Source organism: Silurus aristotelis, assembly GCF_946808225.1.
Source record: "Silurus aristotelis genome assembly, chromosome: 26".
In the NCBI taxonomy this organism is placed as follows: Eukaryota; Metazoa; Chordata; class Actinopteri; order Siluriformes; family Siluridae; genus Silurus; species Silurus aristotelis.
In genome coordinates this window covers 6,060,893-6,088,427 of record NC_139599.1, presented here as the reverse complement: position 1 = coordinate 6,088,427, position 27,535 = coordinate 6,060,893, and the positions used below count along the sequence as shown (strand labels likewise).

General features: G+C 36.8%; 2 protein-coding genes across 3 annotated transcripts in view; one reads left to right on the top strand and one right to left on the bottom strand.

The window, feature by feature from the left end:
* LOC310720683 (flotillin-2a) overlaps nt 1–18,526 on the top strand; it is a 22,341-nt gene extending 3,815 nt beyond the window's left edge. Inside the window, exons 2-11 of one of the 2 annotated variants that reach the window (XM_083531461.1) lie at nt 6,069–6,147; nt 9,653–9,743; nt 13,645–13,768; nt 14,210–14,328; nt 14,963–15,076; nt 15,165–15,284; nt 15,683–15,897; nt 16,030–16,213; nt 16,483–16,632; nt 16,872–18,526. In XM_083531461.1, the coding sequence (XP_083387587.1) occupies nt 6,069–6,147; nt 9,653–9,743; nt 13,645–13,768; nt 14,210–14,328; nt 14,963–15,076; nt 15,165–15,284; nt 15,683–15,897; nt 16,030–16,213; nt 16,483–16,632; nt 16,872–16,910 (1,235 nt within the window). In that variant the 3' untranslated portion in view covers nt 16,911–18,526. Of the gene's footprint in view, nt 1–6,068; nt 6,148–9,652; nt 9,744–13,644; nt 13,769–14,209; nt 14,329–14,962; nt 15,077–15,164; nt 15,285–15,682; nt 15,898–16,029; nt 16,214–16,482; nt 16,704–16,777 lie in introns of both variants that reach the window. The other variant, XM_083531462.1, reaches the window with a different exon arrangement.
* tbx16l (T-box transcription factor 16, like) lies at nt 17,307–27,535 on the bottom strand. Its single transcript, XM_083531460.1, has 8 exons — nt 27,421–27,535; nt 25,761–25,863; nt 25,030–25,194; nt 23,058–23,207; nt 22,388–22,458; nt 22,223–22,293; nt 20,657–20,891; nt 17,307–20,281 (listed from the first exon to the last, which is right to left on the bottom strand). Exons 1-8 carry the CDS (start codon nt 27,513–27,515, stop codon nt 19,822–19,824), a joined length of 1,350 nt encoding a protein of 449 aa, XP_083387586.1. The 5' UTR covers nt 27,516–27,535; the 3' UTR covers nt 17,307–19,821.

Here is a 27,535-nt window from a genome sequence, read left to right as displayed (position 1 = left end):
GGGTCAACTAGCACAGATAAATGCTAATGAATATTTTTTGTAGTAGTGAACAACTGTGTATTGTTTATTTCAGAAGATTTTACATTTTACTAGCAGAGACATTGTCTCAAAGCAGCTTTACAGAAATCAACAGTTAAGGTGTGCATTTATCCCTGATGAGCAACTGTGGCAAGGAAAAACTCCCTTAGATGTTATGAGGAAGAAACCTTGAGAGGAACCAGACTCAAAAGGGGAACCCATACTTTGTAGTGGAATTGGATCCCACTACAACACAGTGCCCATGTGCACAAAGCCAGCACTGTGAGAATATGGTTTGCGTGGGTTTGGAGTTAAAGATATAAGTGGCCTGCTATAGAGCAATGATTTAAAACCAGATCTGATCTTCCCAGAAGAGTGAATGTTTTAATAACAGCAAATTGGGACAAAATGTAGAATGGGATTTTTAAAAACCCAATCTTATGGTCAGGTCTTCACAAACGTTTGCCTGTGTATGTATATGTATGTATGTACTTTACTACTGAAGCTGAATTTACTCAAGTATATTTTGAGATTTACAGCGGGGCAAATAATATAGAGATCTGTAATTTTCATCGTAGGTACACCTCAACATCTTCAGCTCTGCTACCTAAATAAAAATGCTATTTAAATAAAAAAATCATTTTTTTGAAATAATTAATTTACATTTTATTGCATGAAATAAGTTTTTGATACAATAGAAAAATAGAGCTTAATATTTGGTACAAAATCTTTTGTTTACAATTACAGAGGTCAGACGTTTCCTGTAGTTCTTGACCAGGTTTGCGCACACTGCAAACACGGGTCCACTCTTCTGTAAAGGTCTTCTCCAGAGATTTTAGGTTTCGTGGCTGTTGCTGGGCAACACGAAGTTTCAGCTCAATCCGTAGGTTTACTAGACACTAGATAAATAGATACTTGCATATTTAGTACCTGGCTGTAACTGTTATAAAAAATTTTTATGTTGGTGTATGTGGGACAGAAAAGTGGCAGTATAGTTTGTGTTAAAGGAATTTTCCTGAGGACAGTTATAGTATTTACAAAGCGTTTACAAAGTGTATGCATGTGCGTCACTTTCTCCAAGCTGGCACGCTTCCAAAAAATGAAACTGTGTTTTGTTTATTGATGGTTAGATAGTGTTGCACCAATTAAGTTTGTGTTTTAGTTTGTGTTAGTGTCTGTGTGGCCTCACATCAGCACCCGGACAGCTGAGAATGTCTCTGTGGAAACTTCTAAGTGTGTGTGTGTGTGTGTGTGTGTGTGTGTGTGTGTGTGTGTGTGTGTGTGTGTGTGTGTGTGTGTGTGTGTGTGTGTGTGTGTGTGTGTGTGTGTGTGTAAGCGAGCCAGCCAGCAAGATAGTAAGGTTTGTTGGAATGTTTCTACACTAAAAGGAAATCTTGAGGCCTATTAAGACCCTGAGTTTTAAAATGTCTGTACGTACCACATGACTGAGGTGCACTACTGGGGCCTGTTTCATATTACACATGAGCTTAAATGCAGGAATTTTCAGTCCGTGAAAGACTGGCTTTTAATGCTCTAGTTCAGAGGTCCCCAGACTTTTTCCTGTATGAGCCACATAATATTTTCTTTCTTTAATGGAGGGCAGGTCAGTCTGTAAAGAAAAGTGGCCCTGAGTGATTTCCAGTATCGTTGTGGCGATTTTGTTATGATTTGAAATAAATTTATTATACCTTCTACTGCCGGAATAGTTCACAAACAAATGAGCATTACTTTCCAAGAGAGAGGTGTGTATAGCTTAATAAAAGAGCATTAATACTATGATAATGATATTTTTTCATATTCATTGCTATTAAAATCAAAACATTTACTTACTTTTGCATATATTTGGTGGGCGAATCTAACAAATAATTAGGCTATGATAATAACTAGGGGTCAACCGGTAGTTTTAAATTGGATACTAGATAAAAAAAAATGAAAATAACACTCCATGCAAAATAGTATTTTATTACAACAAAAAAAAAAACTCACAATCTTAAAAATGTGCTAAAGGAAATATGAATATATTTATTAAAAAATATAATTATATAATCAATAAATAATAAATATAATATAGGGCCCTCTGTGCGTCGCGCCAAAAGGCGACAAGACATGACATCAGTGATTCGCCTCCAGAGGCCGCTCTCTTAATGACAGCGATCTGTATGTATTATTGAAGATCGTTCCAGCAAACAACGATTGGTGCCTCAACCTCTATTAATAACTAAGATACATTTTAATTTAAAATCCAAAATTTACCATCGAATGCAGATATGATATGAAAAAAAGTGGTTTAATTAAATTAGCAAATTATGTCTTTGGCATTGTTCAGAGGGCCGTTCCCAATGGGGGGGCAGGCTGTAATAGGCCTGTGGACTGTAGTTTTGAAATACTCATGCTGGTAGATGCTACAGGTCAGTGTATAGGGTATGGTCAGGGGTTTTTGACTATTGGGCTTGGGTTTTTTTTGTTGCTTTTAAATGCTAAATGTGACTGTATGCAAACGAGAAGTTCTAATTAAAAGAAACAAAAAAATGCATTAAGTCGCAACATGATTCAAATTGGGGAAAAAAATTTAAACGAACACTAGGTAAACACACAGACAGTGGCCATTGTACTCCAAGCATAAGCCAGTTAATATTTTTAGGACATTTTGGTTTGTGAGCTGAGCAAAGTTCTTAACATCGCAGTTTTATAGGGGTCTGTTTGGCTGCTTCGAAATGTACTTTGTTTTGAAGAGCATGTGCTTTATCTGCTTTTTTTTTATTATAATTTTTTTTTAATATAAATATTACAGTACATTTTGCAGCCAGAAGTCAGAGACATTTAGTCTCCAAAAATAAATGTATATTCATAGTTAGCATGCATTTGATTTAATAATTATGGGAAATAGAGGTTATTGAACCTGCTCCAAATCTACAGACGCGTACAAACAGCTGACCTGGAAAGCAAACTGCCTTCCTCGCATGTTCTATAGATGTGTATATATAGTGTAATTCTGAAATAGAGATAAGACTCAAGTAAAAAAAAAAGTGTTTGTTTTCACTGCTCATGCATGCTGTCTTTACTGCAGTAAAAAAAAAAAGAAGGGATGTGGTTGAAAGGATTTTCAGATGTTGAGTATTAACATTAGCATAAAACCTAAAAAAAAAAAATAAAAAATAAATAAAAAAGAACTTTTTAGGCTGTTTCATTGCATCATTTCTCACATGACTTCAGTGTTTTAGTGAAGCTTCCAGTCATGTGTGTTCTGAGATCACTGATCGGACTGTGTTTGCCTGGAGTTTGCCCCAAATTAAACAAAATGATTACAGCTACACAATATACTGTCATTGTCTGTATCACATAGCATCACAAACACTCAGAGTCGTTTGTTCGGTGTTTGCAACAATAATTCAGCTATCAAGCAGGCGCTATAGTTCAGTTTTTCTAAGTTGCTTTGGAGCATTTCTCGAATCATCCTTAATATAAGTGCATTCTCAAAGCAATTTGTACAAACAGCACAAAACATTGGATTTCTTGCAAAACACCTGCACTTTTCTCTCGAAAGGAAGTATTTGTGTCAATGAACATCTCATTCCCATCAGAATAACAAGTTCTTTTGTCATCATTCACAAACAAAATCATTAGAATGTTTAGTCATGTTGTCAGTATGATGCTGCACAGTTTCAGGATTTCTTGATATAAACTATGGTTTTGATCACAGTGACTGAAAATGCACAAAATTTGACTTCCTTCTGTTTGGCATTTACAAATTTCAACAGCACAAATTCATTTATTTGATTTATATTGATTGCAAGAGACAGGATTCACATTTTTACTGTACTTTACAAGTGTTCGTTTGTTTCTTGATTGTTCATCGATGTTCAGAAATTGTAATTCTGTGTTTTGTCTGTCGCCAATTGAAGGTTCACAAGATTCAAGTTTGAGCTGATTGGTTCTTGATTGGGTTGATCTGATGCCATTCATTCGGCTTCATTAGTGACATTACAGATTCATCTGCACAATTCATCAATTCAAGACATTTACAAAAAAAGATTTATAGAAATGTAAGCTTAGCAGATGATGGTTTAACCATTTTGCATTCGATGGCTTGTGCAATGAACTGATGCTGAGATGTTTTGGGGGTTAAAACTATTCAGGTGAAACCGCTATAATATTTTTTTAATCAACATAAACATAAACACCTGATAGTGTAGGAAACAGAAGCAGTTGTACACAATCGATTAAATGAATGTACAAAAGCGTTCGCGATTTGATCAAAGCAACAAGAAATGTTCTTATGATGAGCGCAAATGACTAAATGATGTGGAGGTTGAACAAGTAGTTTTGAGAATTAAATTTTTGATCTGAGAAATGCTCCAAAGCAAATAAGGAAAAACTGGAATCTAAGCCCATCATTTATTATGATTGTTCTCTTCATTTTTGTGATTTATTTACTTATTCAACAGCAGGTAAAAGAATCAGTGTGGAGCTCAGTCCTGTGTTTTGAGTTCGACAAATGTTGGCAGTGAATTTATTTATTCACTTTCATATTTTTGACAATGCAACACCACCGTACTGCTGGGAAACCTACATGATCTATACAAAAGTAATGGGACCCCTGACTTTTTCAGTCATATGTGGTTCATCCCAATATGTTACCACAAAGTTGAAGGCACACGCTTGCATGGCAATACCCCTGTACACAAGGCCAGCTCCATGAAGCCTTCTATAGAGCTCTGACCTCAACCATATTATAAACCTTCAAGTTGAATAACCCTGCATCAGTACCTGGCTTTATTAAAGCCCTTTCAGCAGAATGAGCACAAATCTCCACAAGCACACTCCAAAATCTAGTGGAACATCTTCCCTGAAGAGTGGAGCTTATTAGAACAACAAATGGGGACTCAAGTGTAGAATGTAATGTTTGTAAAAGCACATGATGATCTCATGGTCAGGTGTCCACAAACTTGTCTATTTGGTCTATAATGGATGTAAACTGTTTGCTCAGCCCTAAATGGCATGGTTTTTTAGGTCATTTGTAGCTATTTCTGATTCTTTTCACCTTGGTTAAAGCCCCAGTTAAGGAAAAGCAGCCCTAAAGCAAGAATCTGCCACCACCATGCTGCACTGTGGGAATAATTCTCTTCTTTTTTTTTTTTGTTGCACCAAACATACCTTTTGGAATTGTTTCCAAAGACCATAATACATTTCCACATGGTTTGAGGCGATTTAGTGCAACTGTTGGATGCTTTTTTTTTATTTTTATATATATATATATATATATATATATATATATATATATATATATAAGCTTTTAGCCCAGATATATGATGACTATAAGAGATTGACACATATAGAAAGTAAACAGCACCTGTCCTATTCCTGCAGCTCCTTAAATGTTGCTCTAGGTCCTTGGTAGGTGCCCCGTTTTTGTTTTTTGGTAACAACATGCTTGGTTTTTCTCTTTGTTGATTATGGCATACCCTTTGTTGATGGTACCACATGTATACTGTGAGAAAACTGAAAGTTTGACGGTGTTATCTCCTTTCAGTTGCATTCTTATTGCGCACCACATTACTTTTTGCACATTTGTGGTTTTCCTTGTGGCTCAACTTGTGGTGAGACGTGATCTTTGCAGCCGTTAACCCATCTTCTTGGTCTAGACGTGCGAACAGATGCACATTAGAATGTGGGAAGCTCTGAGGATTTCAAAGTAGGTTTCAGTGCTTGGGGGATTTCTTGTACATTAACCTACATACACGTTAACACGCACAGTTTGCACTGGTGCAAACCTTAAATCTACATTTCAACTAGGGATCTGGGGAATATTGGAAAAACCTGCCTAAAGTTTGCTATTGACTGCAGAACATAGATAAATTCAATAGGGGGGGGACAAGTCTTAGATTGTATTCAACAGGTTTTTGAGGAAAGTATTGTCAATGCAGGTGGTGCAGAGGTCTCAGAAACGATGTATTAAATACGATACATTTGGCGTTATAGGGTTAAAGGCATGCATGATGACACAGTAAGATATATAATTGATTCTCCTTGCCTCTGTTGTGTTCACGTAGGTGGTTGTTGTGGATCTGATAAGAACTACACGGTTGGAGGATGGGCATGGGCATGGTGGCTTCTCACAGACATTCAAAGGTAAGTTATCTGGTACTCGCTCTTCTTTTTATATTTATATTGCCTATTTGTATTTTACTGCTTCTACAAGTTTAACTCCCACATGGATATGTTTTATGCTTTAAGTGTCTCACATGACGCAGCTGGCTACAGCTGAGAAGTGGATAAGGCAGCAATTTTATTTTTGTTGGTTTTTTTAGATTCTTGTTCATCCATTATTTATCACATCAAAGTATGCAGCACATTATATTGCTGTAACTCGAAAAATTCTGATTGCATTACACAAACCTGTTGTGCTGTTCTTTTTCCACTGTTACATCATTGCTAACACTTCCTTAATTCTCCTGATTATGCCAAATACACTTTCAAAGGCACTGGATACAAGTGCACAAATACGGGTGAACTAAATATTTGCCTGCAAAAAAGTCAATTTTGGTCATTAGAGAAAATCGCAATTCATTGTGCACATTAACGTGATTGATGATGGTTATTTATTTTAATGGTCTGCAGCCCTTTGCTTAATGTCGCATTATTAACAATCTGCCTTAATCCTCTAAAGTTACGTGCTGAAGCACTACCAAGTTTTTTTTTTTTTTTTTTTTTTTTTTGAGGAAAGCTGATGATGGAAATAGTATTTAGCAGTGTTCAGGGGTAAATAACACATCAGCCAGTTCATGAAGAGCCAAGATGGGGCCCGCGAATGTGTAAACACAGTTTATCATCAGCCCATTGCTCTTGCGCACACACACACACACACTGCAGTATGTAGAAAAGCAAACATGCAATTTTGCTGCAAGGTTTACTAAAGTTCATCTTTGTTGTATTCAAGCAAGTGGGCCCGCCTCTTTCAAAAACTACAGAACTAAATATTCTATGTCAAGTATCAAGTATTTTTCCCACATTGTTCTTACACCAGTTACTTTGTTTTAACCTGCTATGTTTCTTTGTTCTGTTTTTTTTTTTTTTTTTTTTTTTTTATCAGTTGTCAATTGAAACTGCTTATGTTCCTAAAATTATGCCATTTGGTTTCTTTTCTCTTAACATCATCCTCTTTGCACAATATGCCAACCTGCTCTGCTTTGTGTTCAGTCTTATCTTTGGCTGAAATGCTTTCGCTGGGACCCTAAGCTTGCCACTCGGTGAAAGAGAGCTTTGTGCAGTGGGGCACTGTGACAGAAATACTTTGGATTGTGTATGTGTGTTGAAGGAGACTGTTGTTAGAAACTAAAAGGCATGTGTGGAATTCCATGACAGCTATTTGAACTCAGCCCATATAGCAATTCTGTGCATCAGATGAAGACATGCATGGCTCTGGATCGTGAAAAGCTGAGCTTGTTGGTGCGGTCAGGGCGGTGTTCTGGAGTCCTTCCTCCCCACCGTCTTCCTGCCATGAAGCACGGCAATCTGCTTTGTTGCTGCTGTTAGTGTCACAGTAATCTAATTTGATGAAATGAAGGAGGAGAAGCGAAGCCACTGTTTCATGGTAGCAGATGTGCACAGGCACAGAGGCTGAGCTCGGTGAATACACACCGGGTTCATTCTATTTGAATCATGGCTACTTAGGACATGCTTTCCCTGCTGCCATGGTAGCGAGATGTGCCTTGGAGGATGGTTTGAAAGCATACAGTCCAGTCATGTGACCATCAATGTCTAATCAAGCACCCACAGGAGAGCTGGCAGATGAGGAAGCTGGTGTGCAGGGCAATTTGGCATCGCTTTGGCCTTTCTTTAACTGCTTATGGACTCTTTTTGTTTTTTTGGTTGTTGCTGCAATAATGTGTTTTCTCAGATTTTTAAAGAGCAACTCCAGCGAATAAAAAAAAATCAAAAAACATATAGCCTTGTAATTTCTTATTTTGATTATTTCTGATAAAATGTACTGGAATATTTGCTCAAAGTCTCAAATGTACTGGAAAATTTACTCGAGTCTGCCCATGACAGGTCTCTCGTTAAAATCTCTCTTTTGTGTGTCCGGTTTAAGAGGAGCATTTAAAAGCTTCAAATTTCATGATTACAACACACAAGTGGCCAAGAACACAGCATGGAACACAGGACACGTTTCTGGTCCTGTGTTCCATGCTGTGTTCAGCTAAAATCGGTAACTTGGGAAAATAATCAAAAACACCTTCAACTTTAAATTTCTATTTGTAAACTCGGGACAGGCTCCCCAACCCCGAGTTTCAGTGAGTGCCTTTGATACAACGTGGCCGTTAATAGCATGAAGTTTAACCAGTGCTGAACATTTTACTATAAGCTTAAGATCAGTCTACCTCCAGACATATTCTTATGGTAAACTCTTCTGTATCGGGGAAACTGTGTTGAGAGGGAAATATACAGAACTCTTCACAGCTGGCTAGCTGTTGCTGACAAACATGGAGACCTCTGTGTTTGGGTTTCTTCTCAATTTAGCTGAAACGCAGAAATGTTGAATATGGTGTAATTCAGATTCCCCCACGAAGTTGAATGCAGCTATAGGACGTATTGCAGTATTTGTTATTTTTGAGGTCACAAACACAACAGGCTTAATAAAAAAAAAGTCCACGGGCCGTGGGAATGGCCGAATTTCACATATTTATGGAGCATTTGCTCTGGAAAAAATAAAAGAAAACAGCATGACCACTACCCCCAGAGATGTTCCAGGTGTAGGTGGTCATATTTCAACATGGCAATATGGGAGGAAAATAAAACAGTTGGAGTTGCTCTTTCGAGGGAACAAAATCCTCTGATCAGTGGTCTGTCTTTAACCTTTGTCTAACACCTGATACCCAGAACATGTCTTTCTTTAATGCGGTGATAACATTCTGCTGTCCTTTTATACCCTTTTTCCCCCCTTTTCCTCTTCGCTCACCTGCCTGCAAAGAATTTCTCTGGAAGTAATAACCATCCTGTGTCGCTGTGAGAATATCGAAACATCGGAGGGCGTCCCCCTGGATGTGACCGGGGTTGCTCAGGTAATCCGATCCAGTCTGAGCAAACAAAAAAAAAACCATACAGACAAGCAAATCCACTGGACTGAACGACAACAGCAAGGCAGCTGGAGGCAAAATAAACAGTGGTAGCAGAAAGCTGGTCTGGATATCTGTTTTCTCATGCACATTGTCTGCTTCCCCTGCCCTGGGCTTATACACACTTTTACTTACGCAGTGCTGCTGCTTTTATGGTTTTCTTCTGTAGTGAAGGGGAAAGAGAGTCAGCTGTCACCAATACACTCTTGGCTTTGCTACACCATCATGTGTTGAAGAATTCCATGTGCACTGTCTTTAACTAAATATATTAGACTGGAATCGATTATTGTGTTCTTCATTAATTTGATGAAAATAGGCCGAACATTTGGTTACATATTATAGTCATTGCACATGGATCACATGTCTGGAGTGAAGTTGTTTTTGTTTTTATTATTTTTTTTTACGTGTTCATGTCCTCCCTTTTCTATTGTTCTTTCCTTCTGTCAATCTCCATTCCTTTCCGTAGACAATCAGCCCATTTGTTTTTGGTTTGTTCTTTCCTTTCTTTGCATCTCCTGCAGGATAACACTAGAGATTATGACTCTGCAGCCCAAGTGTGAGGATGTTGAGACAGCGGAGGGGGTAGCGCTTACAGTCACAGGGGTGGCACAGGTAAACCCAGAGCACCTACTCTTTTTAACAGGCTTCCCCCAACCCCACCCCACCCGTTTTACCGTTTCACCTATCCAGTTTTAGCTCCAGTGCCAGACGTGCTTACGCAACACACAAAATGTTTATCTTTCATTCTAAGTTTCTGATTGCACATTATTTGGATTTTGAATAAATTGATTGGTTTAATTTTTAGATATACATATATAAAAAAAAAAATTTTAATCATCCCAAGCCAAGCATGCAGCGTTTGTGGCCCGAAGTATAAATCGTGCATTTTCTTATAGACTGATCAGCACATAAACCTTATTTTAAGCATGGTTTTTGCTGATAATTATAAGTACAAATCAATGGGAAGACAACAGTAACAAAACTTTGATCAATAATCTACCTAATTGATATTACTGATATTTTTAGATGTATAAAGTGATCCTCATGTCTTAACCAGAAGTTGGACTTTGGCATGGATTTTATCATGCAGAAAATCTTGAAAATCAGCTCCGGGCTCGTGCATCACTGATTTTCATTTTTCTTTTATTCAAATATTGACGCATGCTTATTTATTTTATACATATTGGAACTTCTAGAGTACTTTATGATACCAGATGTTCAGCTAGTCGCACTAGACACTTAGCCCAGTCCTGCTTCAACAGATTTGCTTCACATTTGATTGTCAAGGAAATTACATACTGAGAAACTTCTCTAAGCTACACAAGTGCTTCCTGCATAATGTATTTTTATTGTAGCAGATTCCTGTTGCAAGTTTAAATTTGCAGCTTTAAATAAACCATTTTCAGGGAATTGGAATTATGATTTTCTAAGAGGGTTGCTGGGATGGCCAAATGATTAGATTTTTGGGACCACGTGTATGTAAATGGTTCTAGGAATTACTATAGCATGTATAATAATAAGCAGAACAACTGTGTTCGAACCCCGAACAACACAATATAAATATGCAAAGGCCACAATTAATATCAGTTCAAATAACCTCAAATTTTATGTATATTGTAAGTAGAACTATGGATCTGTCTATATGCTAATAAATCAACATTGATTCATTATTATTATTATTAAATGTCAAGGATACCATGAATACATATTATTTTATAAGGTGTTTACATCCAGTCAATGGTCAATAATTCATCAGTAAGTAATGCTATTTTAAACAAACATATTTGACTCTTTTTCATTACTTTGCATCCTGTAATATCTTAAGAGGGCAGAGCCGAGAAGAAAGGAAGGAAATCAAGGAAAGGAAATGAGAAAACTCCGTAAACTAAGCTCTTGAGGCTTTCAAATATACCATAAGGGCATGAGACATAAGTCAAAAAGAACAAATTCAGATTTTTTTTTTTTTTTTTTTACTTATTTCATTCAACCTTATTTTTTCAGTTCCCTCACATTTCTTTAATTCACTTTGCTCTTCCGTTTTGTTTGATCCTGTTGTGAGAATGATTGTACTTGATGGGGGTGGAGGGTTCTATAGTTACAGATGCATGCGGCTGTAATTTGAATGTCTGCCTGAGACGTGCTCCCTCTGTAGGCTGAAATTAGTAATGCATATTTTACCGTCACATGGAGATTTCACTGATTGAATGAATGACCATAGAAAAAATTGAAATGACTCCCATTAAGAAATTATTCACAAAAAAATATTGTATTTATAATCTTTTTAAATTTTAATTTGGACCACCACTGTTTCATGACGATCGTAATGAATCGATTTAATCAGTGAAACTGGCAAATCAACCAACACACTTTGAAACACTGGGAGTCATTTCATTTGACTTGCATGATATTTCCAACACCTACATTTGCACCATCAGTTAAAAAAAAATGTTTTTTTGTGATTGCCCACTTTTTCTTTCTTTATCTCAGTGTAAGTGTACAGCTGCAGGATGCTGATCTGAGCCTGGCAAATTGTGAGACAGCTTACATAATCAGCTGGTCCCAGATCAGTGCAAAAGGAAACCTCCTGCCTGCAGTCAAAATCTTTTGTTAGTCCTTATATCTATCTGTCCAAAAAAAAAAAAAACCCCAGCTCACTCTCTTTCCATTTCACATCGGAGGAAATCATCAGTATGTAAAACTGTTATACATTTATAGCAGTTCAGTTCAGTCTGCTATCAGTCTAAGGCTATTTTATATATATATATATATATATACACACACACACACACACACACACACACAGTGTTGTTGTTGTTTTTTTTTTTTTACAATGCTCCAGTGTTAATCTCAATATGCCATGTTTTGAAGTATGTGTGAGATTGCGAGGTGTTTATGAAACGTGTGTTTTACTTGGTTTGGTTCCCTGTTTTAAGACAAAAACAGAAACCCATTTAAAAAACAAAAGTCAAAAGGGTTGTTGTTGAAAGTTGTTGTGAATTCCAAACTCATGGTTATTTGGAAGCTCTAAATTTGGATAATTTGTCATTTTATAGAAAACTTTTTAGAATTGGAATTTTTTTGACTCTGAAATACGGTAGAAGATTTTTTTAAATATTATAATTATAAAGTCAACCCTCCTGATTTGGTCTCCTTCTGCTGCTATATAAATGTTCCTATCTCTCAATCAATTGGCTGTAATTTAGTGACTGGGTCACACACTTTGGTGCACTCATGGAATTAGGTATCAAACTTGGTGTTCTTGCATTCATGTAGGTATAATGTAATTTAATTAAAGTTTGGGGGGGCACTGGACTTACCAAGAAACCACAGAGGTACATTTGAAACACACTGCATGTTCTGGTGATTAGTGAAAGGATGGATATGGTATTGGCCTGCCCAAGTATTTTATGGTGCTCTTTGGCTATAATAAAAGGCTGTCCACTCATCCCTCTTCTTTATATGGGTGTGAATGTTTGCAAGTCCATTTTGATGCAGTCACATGGCAGATCAAAGGCACAAAACATGGCATTGAAAGTTGCCATTGCGGTAATGATGCTTTAGTATTCAATGCACATCCAACATCCATCATCATTTTTCACAATAAATAAAGCTAACACCACTGGGTGAAGATGTGGGTGTATGATTAAACTCCTGGCTAAAAGCCCTATTGATCTACTTTCTCATACAATGTTTTTTTTTTTTTTTTTTTTGCAGTGCAAAATTAAATACTATCCCTGGAAGTGTTGTAATTTTATTAGCATGATTGAGATTGTTGCTTCTTATGGGCAGTTTAATGTTCTTGAATAACGAAGGAAAATCATTTTGTTAGCTGCAAACTGTGTAATCTTTGATGGAATCTATTCGGATATGCAAGCTTTTTATGAAGTAGATGTAGCCAGGTTTAGCTTGCTAGCTAGTCTGTTTGCTAGAGTCGCTATTTAAGGAGACTGGACATCACTAGGCCATTAAACATCTTCATATTCTCAGTAAAGATTAACTTTGTTCACTTGTAGTTTAACTTCTCTTTGTTATAATCTTCTGACACGCCACCTTGGTTTAAACAGCCAACACTGTATACAGATGCTCCTCTCTCTGGTTTCTTTATTAGTTTTAGTAACAGGTCAAATTATGTCCTTGGGTCCTTTTTTTTTTTTTTTGCATTACAAGTAATTCAGCAACTGCTCTTAGGCTTGAATTATAAATTTACTTCAATTCTACAGGTTTTCTGTTTTTCCTCAATACAGGGAACACCAAATCTCACCCGTGATGGGTTTAAATATAAATGAGTTGAGCATGATTACATTTTATTTTATTACAGATCTGACTTTGCCTAAAACAAGTATTTGCATATATATATATATATATATATATATATATATATATAATTATTATTATTATTTTTTTTATTGTAACTTTATATAAAATGTTGAAGTTTTTCAGTTTTGTTATTTTGTTTTATTTTGTGTGGGTGTGATTTCCCTGTCATAAGTGTGTGTGTACACAATGATTTCAGGTCAAGGTAATGACAGACCATGAGCTACTCTCGCTTGCCTGTGAACAGTTCCTGGGCAAATCAGTGGTGGAAATTAAAGGGGTCATCCTGCAGACACTGGAGGGTCATCTACGCTCCATTCTGGGTTGGTCCACAAAGTTTACTTCAATGTGTGCAAATATCATAGTCATACACCATCACACTGAGGCTAGAATATATAGTGAACCTCACAATATATAGTATCACAGTGATTGTTAGGTTTCTCTCCACTCCAAGCGTCTTGTTTTCCCTCTCGTTCTTGTTCAGTTTCTTTAATGCTGAATATTCGGAAACATTTACACATGCTCAGTTACACATGCACCAGGACGTGTATGCAAGATTTTCAAGGTTTAATGATCAAGAGAATTAATATATTGACCTCTGTGTGTTACATATTAGTTCATGACGAAAAAAAAAAGCATATATATATATATGGACCTTAATGTGGTACGGTCTTCAATACACCATGATGGCAGGAGACATTTTCTGCCCTGTGACATTGGCATCAGCTCGTTGGTTTTTTTTGTTGGTTTTTTGTTGGTTTTAGGCACGCTGACAGTGGAGCAGATTTACCAGGACCGAGATCAGTTTGCTGCTCTGGTGAGGGAGGTGGCAGCTCCAGATGTGGGCAGAATGGGTATCGAGATTCTCAGCTTCACTATTAAGGTGAGCTGTTTGTACCCGTTTTGTTCTGTGTATTGTGCAGTTATGTTTTATGTTTATATGTAACATTGATCTACTAAAATAAGCAAATAAAATTTGCCATGATAAACATTTTAATGGTATTTTATACTTCAATTAATTTTTATTTGTATAGCGCTTTTAACAATGAACATTGTCTCAAAGCAGCTTTACACAGATAATGTGGTGATTAAAAGTAAATATGTTCTTTGTAAGTCATTTTGTCACTGATGAGCAACTGAGTATATATACCTATATAAATATACCTATACTTAGTTGCCAATCCTCTTTAAAACATTTCTTAATTACAGTTCTCTCCCATTTATGCAGCATCATTTACCTTTTAGAAATTGTACTTGTGTTTGGATGGGGAAAAAATAAATGGACATGTGATCAGTATATAGATTTCGTGATGCATTTGGGTGCTTTTGTGGTGGATTATATCTTTGAGTTTCAAAACCATTTATGCCAGCCGAGATATGACTTATATGGTATTGATCTTTGGTGTGTGTGTGTGTGTGTGTGTGTGTGTGTGTGTGTGTGTGTGTGTGTGTGTGTGTGTGTGTGTGTGTGTGTGTGTGTGTGTGTGTGTGTGTGTGTGTGTGTGATCCACCATTAGGATGTCTATGATAAAGTGGATTATCTGAGCTCGTTGGGAAAGACCCAGACAGCAGCTGTGCGGAGAGACGCAGACATTGGTGTAGCGGAAGCGGAGAGAGATGCTGGAATACGGGTGTGCACGTGGTGTTTAAAATCAATCAGTTTACATCGATTTTGTCTGCGCTTATATTCACTCATGCTTCGTCTGTCCTTTTTTACAGGAAGCAGAATGCAAGAAGGAAATGATGGATATTAAGTTCCTGGCAGACACTAAAATGGCGGACTCAAAGCGAGAGCTGGAGATGCAGAAAGCTGCTTTTAACCAGGAAGTCAATACAAAGGTATTGATTGATTAAATTAGTAGTTGGGTATTGAAAGATGGGAAAGCTTTAACTTGGGAGCAATGTTTTTAGTTTGTCTCTGGGTTTAATCTAAATTACTAAGAATCTCTGGTAGTAGTGCAGACTTGTTGGGTTAGTACTTTTTTTTTTTTTTTTTCCCCTCATGTATTGCGTAACATTTATGAATTTTTTAAAATTATTTCTAAAACTTCAAACAATGAGGTTGCTCCACCCACGCCTTTGGGATATTTGCTGTTGAGTTGGGAATTCAATGGGGAGACACAAGCTTTTCCAGATGTAGTGAGATCAGAATCTGCACCACTTCAGTGCCTGGGGACTGTAATATTTAAAGTGCATTCATTAGCTAAAGTGCATCCATCTCTTTCTCGCTTTTTCAGAAAGCCGAGGCTCAGCTAGCGTATGAGCTGCAGGCAGCTAAAGAGCAGCAGAAGATCCGTTTAGAAGAGATGGAGATCGAAGTGGTGCAAAGAAAGAAACAGATCACCATTGAGGAGAAAGAAATCGTCCGGACAGACAAGGAGCTGATCGCCACAGTGAAGAGGCCTGCTGAGGCCGAGGCTTACAAAATGCAACAGCTGGCCGAAGGACAGAAGTATGTCGAAAGGGAGATATAGTTGGGTAGAATAGTTGGATCAAAAACTGAATATGTATTTACTCAGATGGTTGCAATGTAGAAAAGCCTAAAGCTCAAGAGCAAGAATCTCAATTATAATTTTTTTAACAGGGTGAAGAAGGTGCTGACTGCACAGGCCGAGGCAGAGAAGATCAAGAAGATTGGAGAAGCTGAAGCAGCCTCAATTGAAGCTGTGGGTAAAGCTGAAGCAGAGAAGATGAGGCTCAAAGCTGAGGCCTACCACCAGTACGGAGAGGCAGCGAAGATCGCACTTGTCCTAGAGGCTTTGCCCAAGGTATAGATCAATACATATATATGAATAGATATGATGCGTCTTAACATGTACTCAGTATTGTTTTGGATTCTGTCATGTCTCTAGTTGCTGTGTATCCTTATCGGAAGGAACCTGATCAAATTTGAATATGAACTACTGACCCTCACATGAATCAGCATTAGCTTTCCCAGCATGCTCAGCTGCTCTGTGATGGGGAGGAACTAGATGAGTGGAAATGAACAAGAAATTCATTTTAGGATTTAACTGACCTATAAGATGTCTTTACACAGATTGCTGGAAAGGTGGCAGCTCCCTTGAGCAGGACCAATGAGATAGTCATTCTGAGTGGCGATAACAGCCGTGTGACCGGGGAAGTGAGTCGTTTGTTGGCCGAGCTTCCGGTTACAGTTAACGCTCTCACAGGAGTCGACCTGTCAAAGGTAAAACACACCCTGGTAGCATAGGACATCATAGATATCAGTGCAACACACTATAGGAAATAATTAATTTCGTTCGATTTTCAACAATCGCCTACAGAAATGTGTCGAAACACAAGTGAAATAAATACATTAAGGTTTAAATTAGTGGTAAACACAACACTTTTAATAATTTTGTTTTTCTCATTACATTTACCTGCCTAATTATTAAGCATAAACTGACTGTTTTTCTTTTTTCTCAGATGCCTTTGTTGCAGAAAATGACCAGTGCTCATGCATGAAGATTCTTCACCTCCTTGGCCTTTTAGACACAGTTAAAAAGCACTCTTTAATGCCTAATTCTGCCCTGGCTGTAGGAGAGGTATTATTTTATCTTTAGTGCCATCTGTGTGTCAGACCAGACTGTGCCCATTGTTTATTATTTTTAACGTTCCTGTGGTATTCTTTTTATTTACTGGTGTTTTTTTATTTTTAAATGCCATCAAAATGGTGAGGTTATAAACCAGTTCTTGCATTTGCAAGTTAATATTATCGTAAATATCAGCACACGGATAAGAGCGTGTCCATCTGAGCTTCGGTTCAGTTTTGAAGATTAAAATTTTTTCATTTACATGATTTGGCCGACAAATTATAACTCATCTCAAATGTATTTTAGTAAAGGATTATTATTATTATTATTATTTTTAAACAAAGGGAATAACCTCAGCTGTTACACTAACATCTCTTCACCTAAACTACATCAGGTTCAATCAGGTGTGAACACCATTTAAATTAGCTCCTTTTTTTTTCTCTCTATTTGTATTGCATTTAAAAGGTGCATAATCTGTTTACTATACAACCGATAAATCGCTGTAACTAAAATGCAATATAATAAATATGCATACGTAGTGGTCTATCAAATTGTAAAGCAAACTCCAAATCTGACATGTTTTTTGTGAAGGTGATGTAAATTGAGATCACTTCGAATCACTTGTTTGTATGATGGATATTTAGGCTAACTGTAGTTTTGGTAACAATTCATCCTAAATTAGCCACAGGCAATTGTACACCTACTAAATTGTAGGTAGTATGACGCAGTCTTTACATTTATTTAGTTTTTTTGTTAGAGTTTAAATTGTGTTAGTGCGCAATGTTGTTTAGCAGTCTGTTAATATGTCGATCTTCTTGCAATTAGATTTGTTTAAGGTTAGTCGAGTCAGGGTTTAACAAGGCTCGGACATGGAAGGTGTGTATAAAATCGGTGTAGCAGTGATTTGTTTTCGTTTGTTGCTGAATGTCATATATTTGAATACAAGATAAATGTTTGCAATGTCTGGATGCTGCTCCAGGGGTTAAATGTGAAATCCATATATAATGCATCCAGTGCAGTGTGTAGGTTCTGACATTTTATCCCAATCCAACTGCTATATTGTGAGATTTCTGGGGAAACATGCTCCTCTTTGAAAGTTGTGTACAGACTCTTTCACAGCCCAAGCGGGACCCAGTATCGGCTCATTGTTTTGTTCTTCTGGGAACTTCTGTCTTGTCTTGAAAAGCTTTATCATCATCATCAGTTTAAACATTTCCATTTCAAGCAACTCTGTCAGGTATTTCTAAAATTTTATCATAATTTCTAATGAATACTAGCAAAATGTAACTATACTTATAAATATATGACAAATATCACTGTGGCTGCAATATATTAAATGCTGTATAAAAAGTGACAGACTATGCAATATTTTGTAATGATCTATGTGATGCCTTGTTAAACCAATGCTTTCGACTCTCATATCTATACTGTTTGTCGTATCCCAGAGTCGTGTTTTCGCCCACGCTGTGATGTGAAATGTGAAATGCCTTACGCTACTGTATACCTATACCTCAACTATATTAAACAAAAATGTAATGTAACAACTTATAGAGAAACTCCTCTAATATCTAATAAGAAGAAAATGCATGGCAGAAATGTTTTTATTGTTTTCGGGTTGTCCTGCTTTATTGTTACCTGAATGTAAATCATTGTTAGGTCACGCATGCAGATGTATGAAGATGAGAATATTTAACTCGAGTTAAACAAACGTTAACTTTCATGGTTTTGCATTAACTGTTTGTTTTGGGACAAAAAAAATGTGAAAGGGTTTGTTCTTAAATGCGAGAGGTTTGTAATGTTTACAAATATTCCTAAACCTTTTCCAGATCCAACGATGCCACTGCCAGCTATGTCCAGGAACCAGGGACCAAGAGCTGTGCTTTCTGGTCAGGAGGGATGGCATTCTGTGTGTCTCCTGTCAAAGTAACACTCGCCAATCATTGGCATCTATGAAATTGTACGCTGTAAAAGAGCAAATAGCAATTCCCCAAGGGTGTTCCAGTGCACCGTGATTCAGCAGCTTTTTATTTATTTATTTATTCTTTTAGATCATCAAGTTGGCAACGCTTGGTGTCTCCGCACTTGGTAGCATTCACTCGTGTGATTGGGGAAAACTGGCTGATGGGTGGGAATTGGTAGGTGAACAATCTGGGGAAATAAAACGAAGGGAAAATGTATATTGAGAAAGTTAGGCATGGTACTGGTGGATTTCTTTTTTTTTTTTTTTTTTGCCAGTACACTGCCAGTAAGGCTTCTTTCAAACACAGCATGTTAGCCCAATGGAGCTGGAGTGGATTTATTACTTTTTCCTATTATTGATTCTGTAAATAATTCAGTAACAAAGCTCATCTCTGTGGGCTGCCGATATCCAACAAGTCCCTGACTAGTTTCACTCCCAGGTCAGATCTCATAACACATGGGCTTCAAGCAGATCTGCAATCCCAAATGGACAATAACATTTTGTCCCCTCAGCCTTTGTCTATGGTTCTGGCACCTACAGTCAGAATCAGCAGTAGTGTTGCTTGTTTTTATTGAAGTCGGAAGCAGCAGGGTTTTCGAAACGTCACAAAATGCTCCTTTCTGAGGTGAGACCTAACCATTGTCATGGTGCAATATACATTAACTGAGTCCAATATAATGGAGAAAACCTGCATGCTCCAGATAATGTAATATCACTCATGTCCACATAAAAACTACTTTACGGTTTTATTCATATACCCACTCCAAGAGGAAAAAAATCCACTATATTCATGTCTTGGAAAATGCCCAAGAAAATCTTTTTTAAGTCCATGAATTTATTTCCCAGCAGCACTTTTTCTACCTTTTCCCTAGCTGTGAAAATGTCACTGATCTGGTGTCTCAGAGCTTCTCTGCCCTGTGTTCCCATTGAAGGCAGGCCACTCTTTTGTACGGCCGGTGTATTGTTCAGTGTAAAATGCCGCAGCAGAGTCTTGGACAGCTGGGAAAATCGCTTCCCTGTTTGAGCCCGAAGCGGTCTGGTCGTGTTGGGGATTAATTTGTGAATCCTTGGCAAAGGCTCGTGGCCGGATTATGTTGAAAATGTCAGACAGTGGTTTTGGATTAAATTCCAGGCTTTTAAAGACACTTTCAGGCATCTGCATACGGCTGAGTTTGGGTGGCAGATGGAGGGACTGATTGAGTTTGGAATGGGTTGAGTAAATCTGGTGTACTGCTGGGGTCTGGATGTCTGGGCCGTGACACGGAGGCTGCTGTGGTGTTGGGATTTGGGTGCCGTGGCCTTCTGGGAAAGAGACACACGTGTACTGGAAATTGTCTTCAGACCTGGACAGACGGGTGCAGAGACAACTGCGGTTAGACTACCTTTTTATTAATTACTATAAATAAATATAAGATATGAACAAGTTTTTAATAGTGAAGCATTCTTATGTTTGAAATGGGGTTCTACTTTTTTGAAAGAAAGTTTGGGAATATTGAATAGCTTTAATATTACGTAATGAGGCGTGAATGTCTCGCTCGTTTAATTATTAGATTATAATTAATCTAAATGGCGTAATCATTTATAAAGCCGCCATGTTATCATTACAGTAAACAATGAATTTATTTGAATTCTTAACATAAAAAGCCAAATACGTACATTTAAAAAATGAAACCCCAAAAAACATCTAGTTAATTATTGAATGAAATACATCATGTCACCTCCTGGAGTCGCTGTTCTCGCTGTGAAAAGTATGCTGGCATTGATGGGAAATGGGGCTCTGATTTATTCCTTCCTGGCCACAGGCCAATCCACACTTCAGAAATGCTGGTAAGAAAGGGTTCGAGACAGGCGCAGATGGAGTTCTCACTTCTGGGACGCAGAGTGCACCAGGGGAGTCCACTGAGCTGGAGACTTCCTGCTCTTCTTCCTCATCATCCATGTTTAACAGTCTTGCTGAGAAGGAGAAAAAAAAAGCATTGTTGGCATTTTTCTTGCGTTTTACTTGTTTTATATAAATCATTTTATTTTATTTATATATATATATATATTACACACACATACATGTGGAGCCCCCTGGTGGCTCAAGAGGTTGCATAGACTTATTTATACAAATACAGTAGTTATTTCCTATATTTGGATATAGGAACCTTTATTTGAGCTTTATCATGTATATATTTTACAACATATTTCTGTGTTACTTAAAATAAATTATGGATTTACTTTACTATTATTAATGTTCTGCATTTCAGTTTACAAAAATGCTCAGTGTTAAAGATGTGCCGAATCAGATCTTTGAAAGTAACTGAAATGATTTAGACTCAGGACACACACACACACACACACAAGAAAAAAAAAAAGTCACTACCAGTTAGTCCTTTAGAAATATGTAAAATGTGAAGTATTATAATGAATCATTTTAAAGTAAGGTAAAAAAGATTAATAGTGGAAAGGAAGCATTTGGAGAAAGTGTACACTCGGCAAATTAACATACAGTGTATTAAAAAAAACCTATCTTCAGATTGTTCAGATAAAAAAATATTTGAAACATATATATATATATATATATATATATATATATATAACGCATATATCTGATTTATTTTTTCTTTAACAGTTGAATATTATAAATATTTTTCTTCAAAAAGAGTTCTACACCATATCAGGATGAAGCTTTGCACATTCACACCACCCTTTCTGAAACTAAACTACAAGTTCTCATCAATAATGGTGGTACATTTATTTATTTATTTACGGCCATATCCAGAGTGACTTACATTTATCTCATTAAGTCATCTCAACTGAGCAGCTATGGGGTTAAGGACCTTGCTCAGGGGCCCAGGAGTGGCAGCTTAGTGTGGCTGGGATTTGAACTCATAACCTTCGGATCCAATGTGAAATGCATTGTGTAGCATCTGCTCTTTTGTGTCGAATAATTCATACTTTTATCACATGATTCTGTTCATTCACGCAAAACGTCAGTATGGAGGGTTAGTATCTTATAGGCATTTGATTTTTTCTTTCCCTATGAGTTCTTAAACATCTTAGGGATGCGACAATGCACGCTCAACCCACCTCATCCTAAACCAGACTACTAGTTTGCCATAAATAATAATTCAAACTTATCCTTATTTATACCCTGAAGCCAAAGAGAAATGTAGAATTTAAATATTTATGAATGTGAATTTGTTTCAGGATCAGCCTACTAAGAGGACAATTAGAAACTAAACAAATTGTGTATTTATTTTACTACTATAAATGCCATTTGTACATCAAGATACAGATACCTTGCTTATTTTGTGGCCTGTCCCATTGTGACCTTGAATCTGACCTCTGACGAATATCCTTGTCTCGAAACCTGCTTGAGGTAAAAAACAAGCAGACGAATTATGCAGTCTTTCCATTTACGAGAAAATCGATTTGGAAATTTGTACGTCTTGTAGATCTCTCACCTTTTCCTGCTAAGTCCGTTGTCACGGAAGCCTTTGGCAAAGGGGTTGTTGTCAATTTTCAGCTTGGTGATCTGGTGGAGGAGAAGACAGATCGGTCACCACTTCGGCACTAATGAACCAACACATGCTGATTCGTTGGAATGTGCAGGAAGAATAGATCTAATAACTAATGAGTGCATTTCAAAGACACTGGCCCTGGTGAAAGCTTGAAACAATAGATGAATTACAATAAAATTAGGGTGAATGTGGAGTGAAGATCTCAAGCCTTTAAACTAAAACTTTGGTCTCGAGTGAGCCACTAGATGGCAGTCATGGTAGGGTTTTTTTTCCCCACTGGTTTAATTTTCGATGACTTTGGTGACTCAAAAGTTTAGAGAAAGTGTGTGTGTGTGTATATATATATATATATATATATATATATATATATATATATATATATATATATATACACACACACACACACACACACACACAGTGAAGCTTTTGCTTTCCAATTCGGACAAACGTATTAGGACACTATTTTTCCAGCCATATGAGGTTCTTCCTCAAAAAATTCTTTCACTTGAACTAGAAGACCCAAACTTGTTCCAGCATGACAATGCCCCTTTAGCACAAAGCAAACTCCTTGAAAATATGCATTTATTAGTTTAGGTTATATAAACGTGGTCACCTCTTGGTTCTGGTAGGATGTAACTGCTATGAAGGCTGCCTCTGGGAAAGTAAAGCGCAGGTATCCACCGTTGTGGCCTCCACATGGGTCAGGGGCCTGGACTATGTGTAGACGAGGCTGGTATTTATGCATGGAATGAAGCACCACTTGCTGGAAAATATATAAAACAAAATAAAAAGATTTAATGGGTGGAGGTTTTGGATCTAACCATAAAATTTATGTAACTGGGGTGACATTAGTAAACTGGTTCAGAATGGATTGTGTACACTTTTTATTGTTAGTAAGCGGTACACTGTATTTTATTTTGCTGCCACACTACAAAATACATTGGAGCTATATAATTGTTCGGTAGAGTTATTATCCTGCATTTATTTTTTCATGGAAAAACATTTTGTTCCATTGTATACAAGCTAGATAGAGAAATAACAATAGAAACTAACAACATATTTTCTTTTTAATGTACCACTGGGCTTTTGGACTCTTAAACCATTTCTCTTTTTACCCATTTATACAGTGCAATATTAAAGATACTACTGGATAAAATTGTGATAAAGGTTAAAAAGAAAATCTAACACCAGCACATTTATTTTACACTCAACATAATAATATAATATACATTTGGTGTTTGTTATATTTTTTCTGATACCGTTACCAGTTAGTTCTATCAGATGTACCCTTTTTATATCCCCATATACAAGTTTTTATATAACCCCCAAAACCTGCAGCTGGAAACATAAAAACTTAAATGAAACATAAATTCCTCAATGATAAATTTTGTTGAAGTCTAGAAAACTGTGGCTGGTTTTAATCTTGAGGTTTTATAGCTATCATGTGAAAGACGTGCAATCTACAGTTAAACGCCTGGGAGTAGCTTTTGGTGCATGTTTACCATTTATTTCCTAGTATTAGTATAAAGGTGTTTACACATACTCTCTATGGACAAATGTTTGTAGACCATAAAACAATTCCATTAAAATGGTTGCCAAAAAGTTAAAAGCATTTAGTTGTATACAATGTCATTATGCACAAAAGAAGCTCCATAAAGATATGGTTCTCATGGGTTGGAGTGGAAGATCTTGAGTGATCCGCTATAGAGCTCTGATCTCAACCCTAACAGACACCTTTGGAATGAATTGGAACACTGCACCCGAGATCTTTTCACCTCAAATAATCTCCGTTTGGTTTAGAACTAATTTTGCAGACTTTAAAAGCTATGTATAGATTAGAATTGAATGTACAATATGGCTGTTTCTTTAAGGTTTTCAGTTGCTTTAACCTTGTATTTAAATATTTAAACAGATTCCTGCTTGAGCCAGTAGAAGTGTGAGCATGCCCTGAACTCAACCCCAATGAACACCTTTGGGATGAATTTAACACTTTGCATCCTAGGTCTCCTCACCCAACATCTGTACCTGGTGTCACTATTGCTGCTGTTGCTGAATGAGCTCAAATCTCTACAACCTGCCCTAAAATGTAATGGAAATCCTTCCCAGAAAAGTGGGGTTTTTAATTATAGCTTCAAAGAGGAAACTAAATATGAATGGAATCTATGATGATGGTCAGATGATGTACAAAATGTTAGCCATATAGTGTAATATTATAGATGCATAGCTACATTTACAGCATTTGAGATAATGCCCTTATCCAAAGGAACTTGGCTGAGAAACTGAGGGTAAAGCACCTTGCTCAATTGCCCAGCAGTGGAATCTCAAACATCTTATACACTGAGCTACTACTTCCCACATCACTGCTTTTTTTGTGTATATGTATAAATATTTGAAGTCATTGTGTATTATTCCAACTGTAAGTTTTTGAGATTGAGATAAAGTCAAGTCTTTTATAATAAATAAATAAAAATAAGCAGTCCATTTGACACGGATCAACAAGAAGACTTTAGTTATAATTATGATGTTTACTACAGTAGTATATATTCCAGATAAATTATAGGGGGTATTAATTTGAGTGTCCTCACCAAGCCTTTAGAGTTGAGTGTGTTGTTGGTGAGCTTGAGTTTATGGAAGGAGATCGGATACTGCATCCACCTTTCTCCCAAAGCAGGTGAGTCCGGATGAATGAAGAAACAGTTTGGAAGGTGGGGTTCGGATTTACCGCTCACTTCCCAGTGGTCCCTGTTCCACTGCACAGATGATGTGGAATCATGGTTCAATTCGATTTTTTTAAGCATGCTTAAGAACAAGATATATATATATATATATATATATAGAGAGAGAGAGAGAGAGAGAGAGAGAGAGAGAGAGAGAGAGAGAGAGAGAGAGAGAGAGAGAGAGAGTGTGTGTGTGTGTGTGTGTGTGTGTGTGTGTGTGTGTGTGTGTATTTATAACAAAGTTTCCAGACAGAGACCAGAAGAAAAATTTCTTTTCACAGATACAGACCCAAACTTCTGAGCTTTCACTACAAATAAGTTGCCCAGAATTATATTTTGTTTGCTTAGAGAAAAAAAAATCTGCAAAATAAATTAAAAAGTGCATTTATATCCCACAATGTGCTTCCTGTAATACAGCTAGGCTTGTTTTCATGCTGCATAGATTAATGTTTGTCCTTTTAGTGCTGCTGTAATTCAAGGCTACTCTTTCATTGATTTGAAAGACATTGAAAAAATTTTAGATGCATAGTGTACAATGTGAATACAAACGGAAATTTGAAATAAATGTGTGTGAGCATGAGGGAAGGGCTGGGAGTTACCTTGTACTTGTTATTATCAAACGGCACCATGTCCATCATCAGCACATACTTGACTTTGGGGTTCAGTCCCATCACTGTGACTCTGCAGCTGGGAAACATGCGTCTGAAGAAATAAACATGATGAGGAGAATAAAAACATGATCAAAACCACAGACACAATTCACAGCCCTGCCACCATTCTAATTAGCTTGTGAGCTGAACATTGCCTGAACAAGATGGATTTTGTTTTGAAATGATTGCATGTTGATTACAAAACACGTTTCAGGCAGCTCAATGTGCTGAACAGCGTGATGTAAACCAAATCACGGGGTTGTGGTTGCTCTGTGGTTAAGATGTTGGACTTCAACATAGTTCAAATCCCAGCACCACCAAACTGACACTGCTGAACTCTTAACTGCTCTGATGTATACAGTAACTATATATCAGTACTATATTTTACTATTCATTATTAAACAGTTATGACAGGGTTATGCTTAAAAGCTACTTTTTTGGGTTCATTTATATGTAAATGCAGATTATTTGCATCTTTACACATGTGTGTTCACTCGAACAATCAGCCAAATATGTGGCAGCAGCACATTGCATGAAATCATGGAAAAAACGTCAAGAGCTGCATTTAATGTTTGGTATATCAGAAACGTATGATCTCCAAGGAGAGTTTTTACAGAATAATATGCAAAAGGTGTCTACAATAGCAAAAGATGACAACATCAGATATCTGTAGTAATAATGGACACAGGTTTAGGTATACACACACACACACACACACACACACACACACACACACACATATATATATATATATATATATATATATATATATATATATATATATATATATATATATATATATATATATATATATATAAAATAATTGCATAAATGAACAGATGAATATTTCAATCTATTTTTTTTTTTTTTTTTTTTTATAAACCAGTGTTTGTTTTAGTGTAAAATATTCAGAAATAAAAAAATACAAGACACACACCAATAACAAAAAGGAAAGGTCAACAAATCTTTATTAATCCAGTAATGGCTACAGCAGTGTTACACTATAAAATCTCTACTAGTTGAGCTACTTAACTGTGATAAACTGTCTGGAAGAAGATACATGAGTATTTTGCCCACACAAACATTTGCCCAGAATCTAATTTATAGCATTTGGTGGCATCTCCAATTCTTCAGAAATACAATTAAACATTATTTGAGAGCTCGCTAAAAGACTTACTGGCTTGTTTTCAAACCATTACTTGTAGATATTACTGAACTGAGTAGTGGCAGAGCTCTGAAGTTGTGGGACTGTAGGGTCTTTGTGAAGACCCTACAGAATTTTGCAAGTATATGCAATATATATATATATATATTAATATATTTTATATATTTATATATTTTGTGAATATACTGTATATGGATTTATTTATAAAGTACTGGAGATGCAAGATGGAAATTTTAGTGCTTCTACCAGGAGGAAAAGAAATGAGAGGATAAAATCACAAGCAAGAGCTAAAGACTCCCATGATGACTCCCAGGATTTAAGCCTCTGTTAAGTGTAAACTTTGCTCTTTTGAATATAAAGTGGAAAGGAGATTATTTCCAATACCACCATATGTACTAAAATTCTAAGCTAACTACAGAATCCCACCAGACTCTGATTAGTTACCTGCCCATTTTAGTGATGAGCATCTCAGTGCCGATGTTGTTAAATTTGTCCCACAGATCTCGTCCCTGAAGCGACGCATGAACGGGAAGAGACATCAACTCTGCTTCACCACCGC